Source organism: Salvelinus alpinus, chromosome 19 (assembly GCF_045679555.1).
Source record: "Salvelinus alpinus chromosome 19, SLU_Salpinus.1, whole genome shotgun sequence".
Lineage (NCBI taxonomy): Eukaryota > Metazoa > Chordata > Actinopteri > Salmoniformes > Salmonidae > Salvelinus > Salvelinus alpinus.
In genome coordinates this window covers 1,720,500-1,734,609 of record NC_092104.1, presented here as the reverse complement: position 1 = coordinate 1,734,609, position 14,110 = coordinate 1,720,500, and the positions used below count along the sequence as shown (strand labels likewise).

Below are 14,110 nucleotides of genomic sequence, written 5' to 3'. Positions count from 1 at the left end.
AAGCCTAGTCAGACTTGCCTGCTAATGGCACCGCTAAGCCTAGTCAGACTTGCCTGCTAATGGCACCGCTAAGCCTAGTCAGACTTGCCTGCTAATGGCACCGCTAAGCCTAGTCAGACTTGCCTGCTAATGGCACCGCTAAGCCTAGTCAGACTTGCCTGCTAATGGCACCGCTAAGCCTAGTCAGACTTGCCTGCTAATGGCACCGCTAAGCCTAGTCAGACTTGCCTGCTAATGGCACCGCTAAGCCTAGTCAGACTTGCCTGCTAATGGCACCGCTAAGCCTAGTCAGACTTGCCTGCTAATGGCACCGCTAAGCCTAGTCAGACTTGCCTGCTAATGGCACCGCTAAGCCTAGTCAGACTTGCCTGCTAATGGCACCGCTAAGCCTAGTCAGACTTGCCTGCTAATGGCACCGCTAAGCCTAGTCAGACTTGCCTGCTAATGGCACCGCTAAGCCTAGTCAGACTTGCCTGCTAATGGCACCGCTAAGCCTAGTCAGACTTGCCTGCTAATGGCACCGCTAAGCCTAGTCAGACTTGCCTGCTAATGGCACCGCTAAGCCTAGTCAGACTTGCCTGCTAATGGCACCGCTAAGCCTAGTCAGACTTGCCTGCTAATGGCACCGCTAAGCCTAGTCAGACTTGCCTGCTAATGGCACCGCTAAGCCTAGTCAGACTTGCCTGCTAATGGCACCGCTAAGCCTAGTCAGACTTGCCTGCTAATGGCACCGCTAAGCCTAGTCAGACTTGCCTGCTAATGGCACCGCTAAGCCTAGTCAGACTTGCCTGCTAATGGCACCGCTAAGCCTAGTCAGACTTGCCTGCTAATGGCACCGCTAAGCCTAGTCAGACTTGCCTGCTAATGGCACCGCTAAGCCTAGTCAGACTTGCCTGCTAATGGCACCGCTAAGCCTAGTCAGACTTGCCTGCTAATGGCACCGCTAAGCCTAGTCAGACTTGCCTGCTAATGGCACCGCTAAGCCTAGTCAGACTTGCCTGCTAATGGCACCGCTAAGCCTAGTCAGACTTGCCTGCTAATGGCACCGCTAAGCCTAGTCAGACTTGCCTGCTAATGGCACCGCTAAGCCTAGTCAGACTTGCCTGCTAATGGCACCGCTAAGCCTAGTCAGACTTGCCTGCTAATGGCACCGCTAAGCCTAGTCAGACTTGCCTGCTAATGGCACCGCTAAGCCTAGTCAGACTTGCCTGCTAATGGCACCGCTAAGCCTAGTCAGACTTGCCTGCTAATGGCACCGCTAAGCCTAGTCAGACTTGCCTGCTAATGGCACCGCTAAGCCTAGTCAGACTTGCCTGCTAATGGCACCGCTAAGCCTAGTCAGACTTGCCTGCTAATGGCACCGCTAAGCCTAGTCAGACTTGCCTGCTAATGGCACCGCTAAGCCTAGTCAGACTTGCCTGCTAATGGCACCGCTAAGCCTAGTCAGACTTGCCTGCTAATGGCACCGCTAAGCCTAGTCAGACTTGCCTGCTAATGGCACCGCTAAGCCTAGTCAGACTTGCCTGCTAATGGCACCGCTAAGCCTAGTCAGACTTGCCTGCTAATGGCACCGCTAAGCCTAGTCAGACTTGCCTGCTAATGGCACCGCTAAGCCTAGTCAGACTTGCCTGCTAATGGCACCGCTAAGCCTAGTCAGACTTGCCTGCTAATGGCACCGCTAAGCCTAGTCAGACTTGCCTGCTAATGGCACCGCTAAGCCTAGTCAGACTTGCCTGCTAATGGCACCGCTAAGCCTAGTCAGACTTGCCTGCTAATGGCACCGCTAAGCCTAGTCAGACTTGCCTGCTAATGGCACCGCTAAGCCTAGTCAGACTTGCCTGCTAATGGCACCGCTAAGCCTAGTCAGACTTGCCTGCTAATGGCACCGCTAAGCCTAGTCAGACTTGCCTGCTAATGGCACCGCTAAGCCTAGTCAGACTTGCCTGCTAATGGCACCGCTAAGCCTAGTCAGACTTGCCTGCTAATGGCACCGCTAAGCCTAGTCAGACTTGCCTGCTAATGGCACCGCTAAGCCTAGTCAGACTTGCCTGCTAATGGCACCGCTAAGCCTAGTCAGACTTGCCTGCTAATGGCACCGCTAAGCCTAGTCAGACTTGCCTGCTAATGGCACCGCTAAGCCTAGTCAGACTTGCCTGCTAATGGCACCGCTAAGCCTAGTCAGACTTGCCTGCTAATGGCACCGCTAAGCCTAGTCAGACTTGCCTGCTAATGGCACCGCTAAGCCTAGTCAGACTTGCCTGCTAATGGCACCGCTAAGCCTAGTCAGACTTGCCTGCTAATGGCACCGCTAAGCCTAGTCAGACTTGCCTGCTAATGGCACCGCTAAGCCTAGTCAGACTTGCCTGCTAATGGCACCGCTAAGCCTAGTCAGACTTGCCTGCTAATGGCACCGCTAAGCCTAGTCAGACTTGCCTGCTAATGGCACCGCTAAGCCTAGTCAGACTTGCCTGCTAATGGCACCGCTAAGCCTAGTCAGACTTGCCTGCTAATGGCACCGCTAAGCCTAGTCAGACTTGCCTGCTAATGGCACCGCTAAGCCTAGTCAGACTTGCCTGCTAATGGCACCGCTAAGCCTAGTCAGACTTGCCTGCTAATGGCACCGCTAAGCCTAGTCAGACTTGCCTGCTAATGGCACCGCTAAGCCTAGTCAGACTTGCCTGCTAATGGCACCGCTAAGCCTAGTCAGACTTGCCTGCTAATGGCACCGCTAAGCCTAGTCAGACTTGCCTGCTAATGGCACCGCTAAGCCTAGTCAGACTTGCCTGCTAATGGCACCGCTAAGCCTAGTCAGACTTGCCTGCTAATGGCACCGCTAAGCCTAGTCAGACTTGCCTGCTAATGGCACCGCTAAGCCTAGTCAGACTTGCCTGCTAATGGCACCGCTAAGCCTAGTCAGAACATGTAGTTTTGATGTTTCTTCTCAGGAAGGGCATGTTTACAGTTGAAAGATGAGAATATCATTAAGGATGAATAGTGTTTCAGGTTTGTTTTTTGTTTGTGTTCTCTATTGGGCTTTTCTCTCTTCCCCCAGAGGTGAAACTCAGGCTCTATGGGTCTTCCTGCACCAAGTTTGGTTTCAAGGATTCTGACGTCAACATTGACATCCAGTTCCCACCTCATGTGAGTAGCTCTGCTTGCTGATGCGATGTGTGTGTGTCTTCCTAGACTAATAGTGAATGTTTCGTTTATTTTCCGTTTTTGCTGTGATGGTCATGTTTTTCCTGAAGCTCGATAATATTGTAATCTATGATTTTATTAGGGTTTTGAAATGGGTCTGTGTTCACAAATATTCGCTTTGTGTAATCTATCATATTACGTTTTTTTTAAATACATATTTTTTCATGTTCACAGATGCATCAGCCAGACGTTCTGTTGCAGGTACAGAAGAGTCTGTCAGTTAGCCGTGAGTATGACTGACTTCCCCCCCCCCTCAAGACATGCTACTGTAGAAACCACCATAATAACCAATGATACTGTTAGCGTTAGCATCGTCGTTTAGTGGAGTGATCACCACCCTTGAGATAATGTTGATGATGGAGTTGGTGGTGATTGTTTCCAGTTCTCTACTGTGACCTGGAGGCAGACTTCCATGCCAGGGTACCGGTGGTCATCTGTAAAGACAAGAACAGGTCAGTCCTTCATTCATTTTTTTATTTTATTTTTTTCACCTTTAGTGAAAAAAAAACCAGGTAGGCAAGTTGAGAACAAGTTCTCATTTACAAATGCGACCTGCCCAAGATAAAGCAAAGCAGTTCGACACATACAACAACACAGAGTTACACATGGAGTAAAACAAACATACAGTCAATAATACAGTAGAAAAATAAGTCTATATACAATGTGAGCAAGTGAGGTGAGATAAGGGAGGTGAAGGCAAAAAAAAGGCCATGGTGGTGAAGTAAATACAACATAGCAAGTAAAACACTGGAATGGTAGATTTGCAGTGGAAGAATATGCAAAGTAGAGATAGAAATAATGGGGTGCAAAGGAGCAAAATAAATAAATACAGTAGGGGAAGAGGTAGTTGTTTGGGCTAAATTAGAGATGGGCTATGTACAGTAATCTGTGAGCTGCTCTGACAGCTGGTGCTTAAAGCTAGTGAGGGAGATTAGTGTTTCATTGTTGTTCCAGTTCTGGATCATTACGTTCTCTCATATGTGCAGCTATCTGACAGTTGTATTGTTTAACACTAATCTTCCTGAATATATCCACATCTCCCTTTTGATTGATGTGGCTGATGGGATCTGTAGTTTTTCAGGAAGAACCCTGTCTGATGGTTGTTGTTGTTGTCGTCCAAGTGGTCTGGTGTGTAAGGTGAGCGCAGGAAATGACAACGCCTGCCTGACCACCTCCTTCCTGTTTGAGCTGTCCAATCGGGAGCCTCTCCTGCTGCCACTGGTCCTGGGCTTCAGACACTGGGCCCGGGTGAGTTTCTTCATTGGCCCTCACACCTGGTTTACTACCAGATCACCAGTTAGCCTAGCAGTGTTTTCTCACACCTGGTTTACTACCAGATCACCAGTTAGCCTAGCAGTGTTTCCTCACACCTGGTTTACTACCAGATCACCAGTTAGCCTAGCAGTGTTTCCTCACACCTGGTTTACTACCAGATCACCAGTTAGCCTAGCAGTGTTTCCTCACACCTGGTTTACTACCAGATCACCAGTTAGCCTAGCAGTGTTTCCTCACACCTGGTTTACTACCAGATCACCAGTTAGCCTAGCAGTGTTTCCTCACACCTGGTTTACTACCAGATCACCAGTTAGCCTAGCAGTGTTTCCTCACACCTGGTTTACTACCAGATCACCAGTTAGCCTAGCAGTGTTTTCTCACACCTGGTTTACTACCAGATCACCAGTTAGCCTAGCAGTGTTTCCTCACACCTGGTTTACTACCAGATCACCAGTTAGCCTAGCAGTGTTTCCTCTAGATCATGGGTGTCAAACTCTGGCCCGCGGGCCAAATTTGGCCCGCGGGGTAATTATATTTGGCCCGCGAGACAATACCAAATTACTACTAGAGCTGGCCCGCCGGTATTATACAGCGCATTCACCGCTAATACTACGAATCCCATAATGCCCTGCTGTTGTTTTTGCGCGCCAATCAGGACAGGACCCAGAAACGCCCTCTCCTCTGTGACAGTAGTCATAGCAACATAGACGCTACAACTGTCAGCGCGCTATCCCATCTCGATGCGCTGAACCTGCAGCTTCAGGGGCGGGGGCGCATCATCACAGACATGTACGCTGCAGTGAGGGCCTTTAAAACTAAACTGTGCCTGTGGGAGAATCAGATGCTGCAAGGAAACCATTGCCATTTTCCCTGCTGCCAAACCATAAAAGCGCAGATCTCTACCGCCGTGTTCCCATGCGCACAGTTTGCTGAAAAACTCAGTGTTCTCGCCGCTGAGTTTAGCCGGCGATTTGCCGACTTCGATGTCCAGAAATGTAGGTTTGAACTGCTTAGTAATCCCTTCGCAGTTGATGTGGAAAATGCACCAACCAACATCCAAATGGAGCTGATTGAACTCCAGTGCAACGACACGCTGAAGTCAAAGTATGATGCTGTGGGCGCCGCACAGTTTCCACGGTTCATCCCTGACACAATGCCTCAGCTCCGCACCCAAGCTGCTCAGATGCTCTCCATGTTCGGCAGCACTTATCTATGCGAGCAACTTTTCTCCTCGATGAAGATGACCAAAACAACTCACAGGAGACGTCTGACTGATGAACACCTTCGCTTGATACTGAGGATTTCTTCAGCTCAGAGCCTGAACCCAGACATTGATGAACTAGCATCCAAGAAGAGATGCCAGGTATCTGGCTTGGGCACATCAGATTAGATCAGTGTGCAATAATTAACGTTTTCTTTGTGCACTTTTTCTTGCTACAAGGCATGGGCTTGAATGGTTGATTGATTTATTATCATTTTATTTGTAAAATTATTAGCCAGTGGAAAAAGTTTATTTTGGTATTTAAATCAGAAGGCTGCAAATAGAAAAGAGGCATTCGATTTTTATTTAAATTTTATTTATTTAATAAATGAATGCCATTGATGTGTTTTTTCATTTGAAATTCGATTTTGCATGTCTCCACTATTAAATTATATATTGTATGGTAATAAGCGATGCTTGTTCCATATTCAATGTTAAAGCAAAACTTGTTTGGGTCCATATTAAAAGGTTCATTTGTTCAATGTTGGCCCGCGACTTTGTTCAGGTTTTACATTTTGGCCCACTGGGTATTTGAGTTTGACACCCCTGCTCTAGATCATGGGGAACGTTGATGTGGGTGGGGGGCCACTTAGAATCCTAACTTATCATGAGGGTTCGCAGTGGCTCGTGGGTCTGCGTCCCCACACATGCAGTCGAAGCCCCGAGTTTTGTTTTCTCGGCTCTTGACAGCGGAGGGAAAAATGTGAAGTTTTAAGAATTAATTTTCCCTGCAATTCTGCACATTTTGCCATGGGGCCTAGAGAAGACTTTGAGTTGATCCGTGGGCCTACAAAAAAGGGGGTACGTGCCACCAGTTGCCCATCCCTGCCCTAGCTGTTTCTCTAGGTGAGGAGCTGAGTTTCCTCAGACATTTTGGCCTGTAAACACATCACTGAGGGGTGAATTAAGTCACATTTTCACATAATCTACCATTGATATCAATGGTCGACTAACTTCACATTGGATTTGTGTCAGTTGTGATTCACTCCATATACAGAATTGTCCTTTGTGTCCCAAGGCCCACTTTTCATTGTTTTGACATTGTGTGCTCCCGTCTGTCTGTCTCAGATCTGTCACGTGGACCGAGCGGAGGAGGGAGGTCTGCCGTCGTACGTCCTGGCTCTCATGGTCATCTACTTCCTCCAACAGAGGAAACGGCCCGTCCTGCCTTCCTACCTGGGACACGAGGTACACACACACACACACACACACACAGTCTTGTTTTAACCTTTTCACACGTACCAACACACGGGTGTGATCATTCTACAGTGGTCCCTGTAGCGTACGATCAAACCGGTGTGATTAGAACGCGTATTTTATAACGTCCAGTTTCAAATGACGCAACAATCAGCGTTTGGGCTGGCCACACTGTTTATTCAGAAATATTTTGCACAAACACAGTCCATTACAAAGTTATATCCAGAATGTCAGCCGTTTATTTTTGGAAGCAATGTTCAGACATTTACAGAAGTATCTACAGCATGACACAATCGACCAAACCAGGAAATATGTAGGCTACATTTGTCCTAGCGCTAACTGAGGAAAGATTGACGTAACACAGGCTGTCATATTTTTCTAACTCTCGGCTGACATAAACTACAATATGAATTAGCGAATAGCAATTACTATTTATAACGAATCACATGACGGGTGAGCTCACCATTGATCAAAATAATTGAGTGAAATTGAAAGTAATTCGACAATGGGTAGTTTGGGTGTGCCGCCATGTTTGTTTTTTTCCCGCATCAACCAAAGATAATAAGAGACAAGATGAGTTTGGTCTGTTTATAGTATGCATGTTGAAGGGGGTGTGTCGTCTACGGTCATCCACTTCCTTTCATTCACTTCCGGAAGTTTACATCGAAAGATGAGTGAACTATTCCTTCACCTCATTATAACATCTTTGGTCTGACAGATTACGTGACACCCAGAATGCATTGTATAATGTCAACAAACATGGCGCCACACATAGCTGGCAAATAGCTTAGCACATTACAAATCGGTACAACCTTCAAAAAAGTATTTTACACACATCATAGGTGTCCATTACAATCTATGCAATAATCGGAATGCATTATTTGTCACCAGTACTTGAAAACATGAATCAAACTTTAAATACATTATGATACATACATACTGTATGGCGCCTACAGTAGAAATGACAACACGATATACAGAAAATAGGGAACTTACTTTGATAGGAACGCATACATATCCAACGTTATTATGTGTAAGGAAAACAAGGAAGACAAAGCGAGTGCCAGCAAGAAAATGTTCCAATATCTTGCAAGACTGTGCAAATGGTCTTCATGTATAGTTAAACACGTCCACACACACACACACACACACACACTAGGGGTGGAATGGTTCGGTACATATTGCAGTTTTGGGGTCACGGTTCGATTTCGGTACGGCAGGACAATTAAATGCCATTCAAAATGTTCCTAGCATTGTCTGTTGTGACAGGATTGTTATGTCTCAAGTTTCCACTCTGATGCTGCGTTTGTAACCATGTGGGAATTTACCCGTTGTGAAGTCTTAAAATAAAAGTTGCATTTATGTGATTTGAACTCGTTGAGAAACGCTCATTGGCTAATGGCCAACAAGCGGTATCAACCATAAACTAAAAGTACAACTATCATGCTTGTAAACAAATTATAGTCTTCAAAAACCAAATTAATAGATAGCTTTTTATGTATGTTTTGTTGCATTTAACTGCTAAAAATGCTGTTATAGAGGCCATTTCCTTAGTAGGTGAGGTCAGAGGTCAGCATGTGGCAGAAGTGGGCTCAGGATGATAGACTAGTAATTACCAGTTGGAGGGGCGGTGAAGTGGATTTATTTTCCAGTCGTATCTGGTAAATTCCCACTTGGTTGCGAACGCACCGTGACACTGCCTCCTTCACTGCCAGGTGGGTACTTGTGACTCTCTCCTCTATTTTCATTTTTTATTTAACCTTTAATTTAACTAGGCAAGTCGGTTAAGAACAAATTCTTATTTTCAATGACGTCCTAGCAAAAGGCCTCTCATCACATCAAGAGAGACAACACTACATAAAGAGACCAAAGAAAACAACATAGCATGGCAGCAACACATGACAACACACATGACAACATGGCAGCAACACATGACAACATGGCAGCAACACATGACAACATGGCAGCAACACATGACAACATGGCAGCAACACATGACAACATGGCAGCAACACATGACAACATGGCAGCAACACAACATAACAACATGGTAGCAGCACAACATGGTAGCAGCACAAAACATGGTACAAACATTATTGGGCACAGACAACAACACAAAGGGCAAGAAGGTAGAGACAACAATACATCACACGAAGCAGACAAACTGTCAGTAAGGGTGTCCATGATTGAGTCTTTGAATGAAGAGATTCAACTATCCAGTTTTGAGTGGTTTTTACAGCTCGTTCCAGGCGCTAGCTGCAGCGAACTGAAAAGAGGAGCGACCTAGGGATGTGTGTTTTGGGAACCTTAAGCAGAATGTGACTGGCAGAACGGGTGTTGTATGTGGAGGATGAGGGCTGCGGTAGGTATCTCAGATGGTAGGAGAGAGGTAATGTGATGGGCGCTCACTGTTAAATCAGCGCTACACGGTGCATTGGCCAATTCGTTGAAAACTGTGGCTTTGGTTTGCTTATGTAGAGTGGGTACTACCTGTTTGCTGAAATGGGTGTAAGAGGGAAGTTAACGTGGCTCGAGGACTTTGACGAGTTGCTGAAACCACATGCTATTCTCAACCAGCGAGAATGAGCGCATAACCGCCGCTATAAACCAAAGACACAAAAATGTAAACATCCTACCTATCGCTCTTATAATTTCTTTGGTCCGGTCAGAATCCGCTGCTTGAATGCAGAGGGGAGACTGTTTATTTTTGCTTGGAGTAATGTCGTCTGCGCCGGTATCCCTGGGGAACTCTCTTTCGGAAATAACAATCATAAGACCTGTCAATATGGTGAAAGCCAGTGTTGTATCAGTGGGTAAAGTAACGGCTATGTGGTCCGCCTGTGAATATCAGGAAATAGTGTAGGAAAGTTTCATAGCTACATAACTGTAGTCACTGAAGATCAAATTTCATAACGCTTTTAAAACAATGATCTGCACTCCAGATCGCTAAAATCAGCCAATAGATGGTATGCCCACACTTGTCTGGAACACATCCATCCGTTTTAGATCAGGACAAAGTATAGATTTCACTTAGGATATGCGCAATCTAAACAGCGTACCAAATGATTAACATCCGTTTCTCCTTCAAGTACCATGTCGCAATGCGCGGTGTCTGTGGGAAACATTACAGAAAAGAGGAGATAGGAATCCCATTGGGCAATGAAAGGAGAAAAGCTCCACCCAACTGCCTGTCGACCAATCGCGTTCACGTTGTCACGCGGTTGCTAAGCTAATCGTCAACGTAACGCTGCTGTTTTATAGCTCAGTGGCAGAGAAACTGCAAGTTGAACCCTGTGAGAGACGCCTAAATTGATAACGCAGTTTGTTTAGGCGATTTTTACAGCTAGCTAGCTACTTCACATGCTGATATGGACTTTGGTATTATTGTGTGGAGCTATGTTTTCAGCCCAGGGATATGGAGAACATTGCATTGTGGGTTTTATAGAAGACATGAGCTGCATTAGATTTCCCAAAAAGATTTTTCACATGTTTCTACCAACCCTGTTACAACTACAAAATTAAACATTTGTTCACCAAAAAATATTGTTTTCACATATTAGTGTTTTAACACTGTTAATAGTAGGAATTAGTGGTTTGGGGTGGATTATCCTTTTTAACCAACGAGCCCTTCTCGTTCAGCTGTGGCGACTATCCGTCACCGTTGTAATCTACTGGGAAGCCAAAATGTTCCCAAACGGGTGATTTAAAAAAAAAAATTAATAATAACTATGATGGAGAATCCTCTTGGTTTATCTACCCCCCCCCCCCCCCCCCACCGCTCTCCGTCGTACAGAACTAGTTCCCAGCTGCGCCTCACATTAGGACAGTTTGAAATGCGCCAATTAAGATCCGAATTTTGATCACAACGTGCGCATTGGCTCTAGTTGTAACCGAATAGCCAGACATTTTTGGTCTGCTCAGATTTAATCCAGGCAGACAACGTATTTTAGGCATAGTCTATAGGCCTGGAGTTTCTTTTTAGTAAATAGTTGTTTTAACGTTTTCATTCTGGTTCACAGTGCGGACTGAACCGAGGTCCTCGTACCGCACGGTTCTGTACAAATATGTGTAAAGTTTACACCCCTTGTCTAGTAATGTTATGTATTGTTTCCTGTTTCCTGTGGACCCCAGGAAGAGTAGCTGCTGCTTTAGCAACACCTAATGGGGATCCTAATAAAATACCTAACACACACACACAGCAGAGGAAACAGCCCATCCTGCTGAGTTCTCCATCGACAGGCTGTACTACATCTACCCATAACACCTCTCCCCCTTTTTCCTCAGATAAAGGAGTTCTCCATCAACAGGCTGTACTACATCTACCCATAACACCTCTCCCCCTTTTTCCTCAGATGAAGGAGTTCTCCATCAACAGGCTGTACTACATCTACCCATAACACCTCTCCCCTTTTTCCTCAGATAAAGGAGTTCTCCATCAGCAGGCTACATGACTTCAGTCTGACCATGGAGGATGGCTGTGTCCACTGGGGTTACTATCCCGTCTCTAAGGACTCACCCCCAGAAACCATCTTCAGGGAGGGCAAGGTAACTACACCCTGTGGGGGGGAGGTGACTACACCCTGTGGAGGGGTGGGAGGTGACTACACCCTGTGGGGGGGAGGGTAACTACACCCTGTGGGGGGGAGGTGACTACACCCTGTGGGGGGGAGGGTAACTACACCCTGTGGGGGGAGGTGACTACACCCTGTGGAGGGGAGGGTAACTACACCCTGTGGGGGGGAGGTGACTACACCCTGTGTGGGGGAGGTGACTACACCCTGTGTGGGGGAGGTGACTACACCCTGTGTGGGGGAGGTGACTACACCCTGTGGGGGGGAGGTGACTACACCCTGTGGGGGGGAGGTGACTACACCCTGTGGGGGGGAGGTGACTACACCCTGTGGGGGGGAGGTGACTACACCCTGTGGGGGGGAGGTGACTACACCCTGTGGGGGGGAGGTGACTACACCCTGTGTGGGGGAGGTGACTACACCCTGTGTGGGGGAGGTGACTACACCCTGTGTGGGGGAGGTGACTACACACTTTGGGGGGGGGGAGGTGACTACACCCTGTGGGGGGGAGGTGACTACACCCTGTGTGGGGGAGGTGACTACACCCTGTGTGGGGGAGGTGACTACACCCTGTGTGGGGGAGGTGACTACACCCTGTGTGGGGGAGGTGACTACACCCTGTGGGGGGGAGGTGACTACACCCTGTGGGGGGGAGGTGACTACACCCTGTGGGGGGGAGGTAACTACACCCTGTGGGGGGGAGGTGACTACACCCTGTGGGGGGGAGGTGACTACACCCTGTGGAGGGGAGGGTAACTACACCCTGTGGGGGGGAGGGTAACTACACCCTGTGGGCACCCTGTGGGGGGGAGGGTAACTACACCCTGTGGGGGGGAAGGTAACTACACCCTGTGGGGGGGAGGGTAACTACACCCTGTGGGGGGGAGGGTAACTACACCCTGTGGGGGGGAGGGTAACTACACCCTGTGGGGGGGAGGGTAACTACACCCTGTGGGGGGGAGGGTAACTACACCCTGTGGGGGGGAGGGTAACTACACCCTGTGGGGGGGAGGGTGACTAGTCACCCTGTGGGGGGGAGGGTGACTAGTCACCCTGTGGGGGGGAGGTGACTACACCCTGTGGGGGGGGAGGTGACTACACCCTGTGGGGGGGAGGTGACTACACCCTGTGGGGGGGAGGTGACTACACCCTGTGGGGGGGAGGTGACTACACCCTGTGGGGGGGAGGTGACTACACCCTGTGGGGGGGGAGGTGACTACACCCTGTGGGGGGGAGGTGACTACACCCTGTGGGGGGGAGGGTAACTACACCCTGTGGGGGGGAGGGTAACTACACCCTGTGGGCACCCTGTGGGGGGGAGGGTAACTACACCCTGTGGGGGGGAGGGTGACTAGTCACCCTGTGGGGGGGAGGGTGACTAGTCACCCTGTGGGGGGGAGGTGACTACACCCTGTGGGGGGGGGTGACTACACCCTGTGGGGGGGAGGGTAACTACACCCTGTGGGGGGGAGGGTAACTACACCCTATGGACACCCTGTGGTGGGGAGGGTAACTACACCCTGTGGGGGGGAGGGTAACTACACCCTGTGGGGGGGAGGGTAACTACACCCTGTGGGCACCCTGTGGGGGGGAGGGTAACTACACCCTGTGGGGGGGAGGGTAACTACACCCTGTGGGGGGGAGGGTGACTACACCCTGTGGGGGGGAGGGTGACTACACCCTGTGGGGGGGAGGGTGACTACACCCTGTGGGGGGGAGGGTGACTACACCCTGTGGGGGGGAGGGTGACTACACCCTGTGGGGGGGAGGGTGACTACACCCTGTGGGGGGGAGGTGACTACACCCTGTGGGGGGGAGGTGACTACACCCTGTGGGGGGGAGGTGACTACACCCTGTGGAGGGGAGGGTAACTACACCCTGTGGGGGGGAGGTGACTACACCCTGTGGAGGGGAGGGTAACTACACCCTGTGGGGGGGAGGGTGACTACACCCTGTGGGGGGGAGGGTGACTACACCCTGTGGGGGGGAGGGTAACTACACCCTGTGGGGGGGAGGGTAACTACACCCTGTGGGGGGGAGGTGACTACACCCTGTGGGGGGGAGGGTAACTACACCCTGTGGGGGGGAGGGTAACTACACCCTGTGGGGGGGAGGGTAACTACACCCTGTGGGGGGGAGGGTAACTACACCCTGTGGGGGGGGGAGGTGACTACACCCTGTGGGGGGGGGGGGGAGGTGACTACACCCTGTGGGGGGTGGGAGGTGACTACACCCTGTGGGGGGGGGAGGGGACTACACCCTGTGGGGGGGGGGGGGAGGAGGGACTACACCCTGTGGGGGGGGGGGGGGGGGGACTACACCCTGTGGGGGGGAGGGGAACTACACCCTGTGGGGGGGGTGTGAGGTGACTACACCCTGTGGGGGGGAGGTGACTACACCCTGTGGGGGGGAGTTCTGTGGGGGGGAGGTGACTACACCCTGTGGGGGGGAGGTGACTACACCCTGTGGGGGTGGGAGGTGACTACACCCTGTGGGGGTGGGAGGTGACTACACCCTGTGTGGGGGAGGTGACTACACCCTGTGTGGGGGAGGTGACTACACCCTGTGGGGGGGAGGTGACTACACCCTGTGGGGGGGAGGTGACTAC

General features: G+C 49.7%; 1 protein-coding gene across 4 annotated transcripts in view; it reads left to right on the top strand.

Moving 5' to 3' along the window:
- tut7 (terminal uridylyl transferase 7) overlaps positions 1 to 14,110 on the top strand; it is a 67,801-nt gene that overhangs the window by 9,464 nt on the left and 44,227 nt on the right. For all 4 annotated transcript variants that reach the window (XM_071352026.1, XM_071352030.1, XM_071352029.1 and 1 more), the window contains exons 7-12: positions 3,053 to 3,141; positions 3,373 to 3,424; positions 3,581 to 3,650; positions 4,320 to 4,446; positions 6,803 to 6,922; positions 11,351 to 11,476. In XM_071352026.1, coding sequence (XP_071208127.1) covers positions 3,053 to 3,141; positions 3,373 to 3,424; positions 3,581 to 3,650; positions 4,320 to 4,446; positions 6,803 to 6,922; positions 11,351 to 11,476 — 584 coding nt within the window. The remainder of the gene's footprint in view (positions 1 to 3,052; positions 3,142 to 3,372; positions 3,425 to 3,580; positions 3,651 to 4,319; positions 4,447 to 6,802; positions 6,923 to 11,350; positions 11,477 to 14,110) is intronic.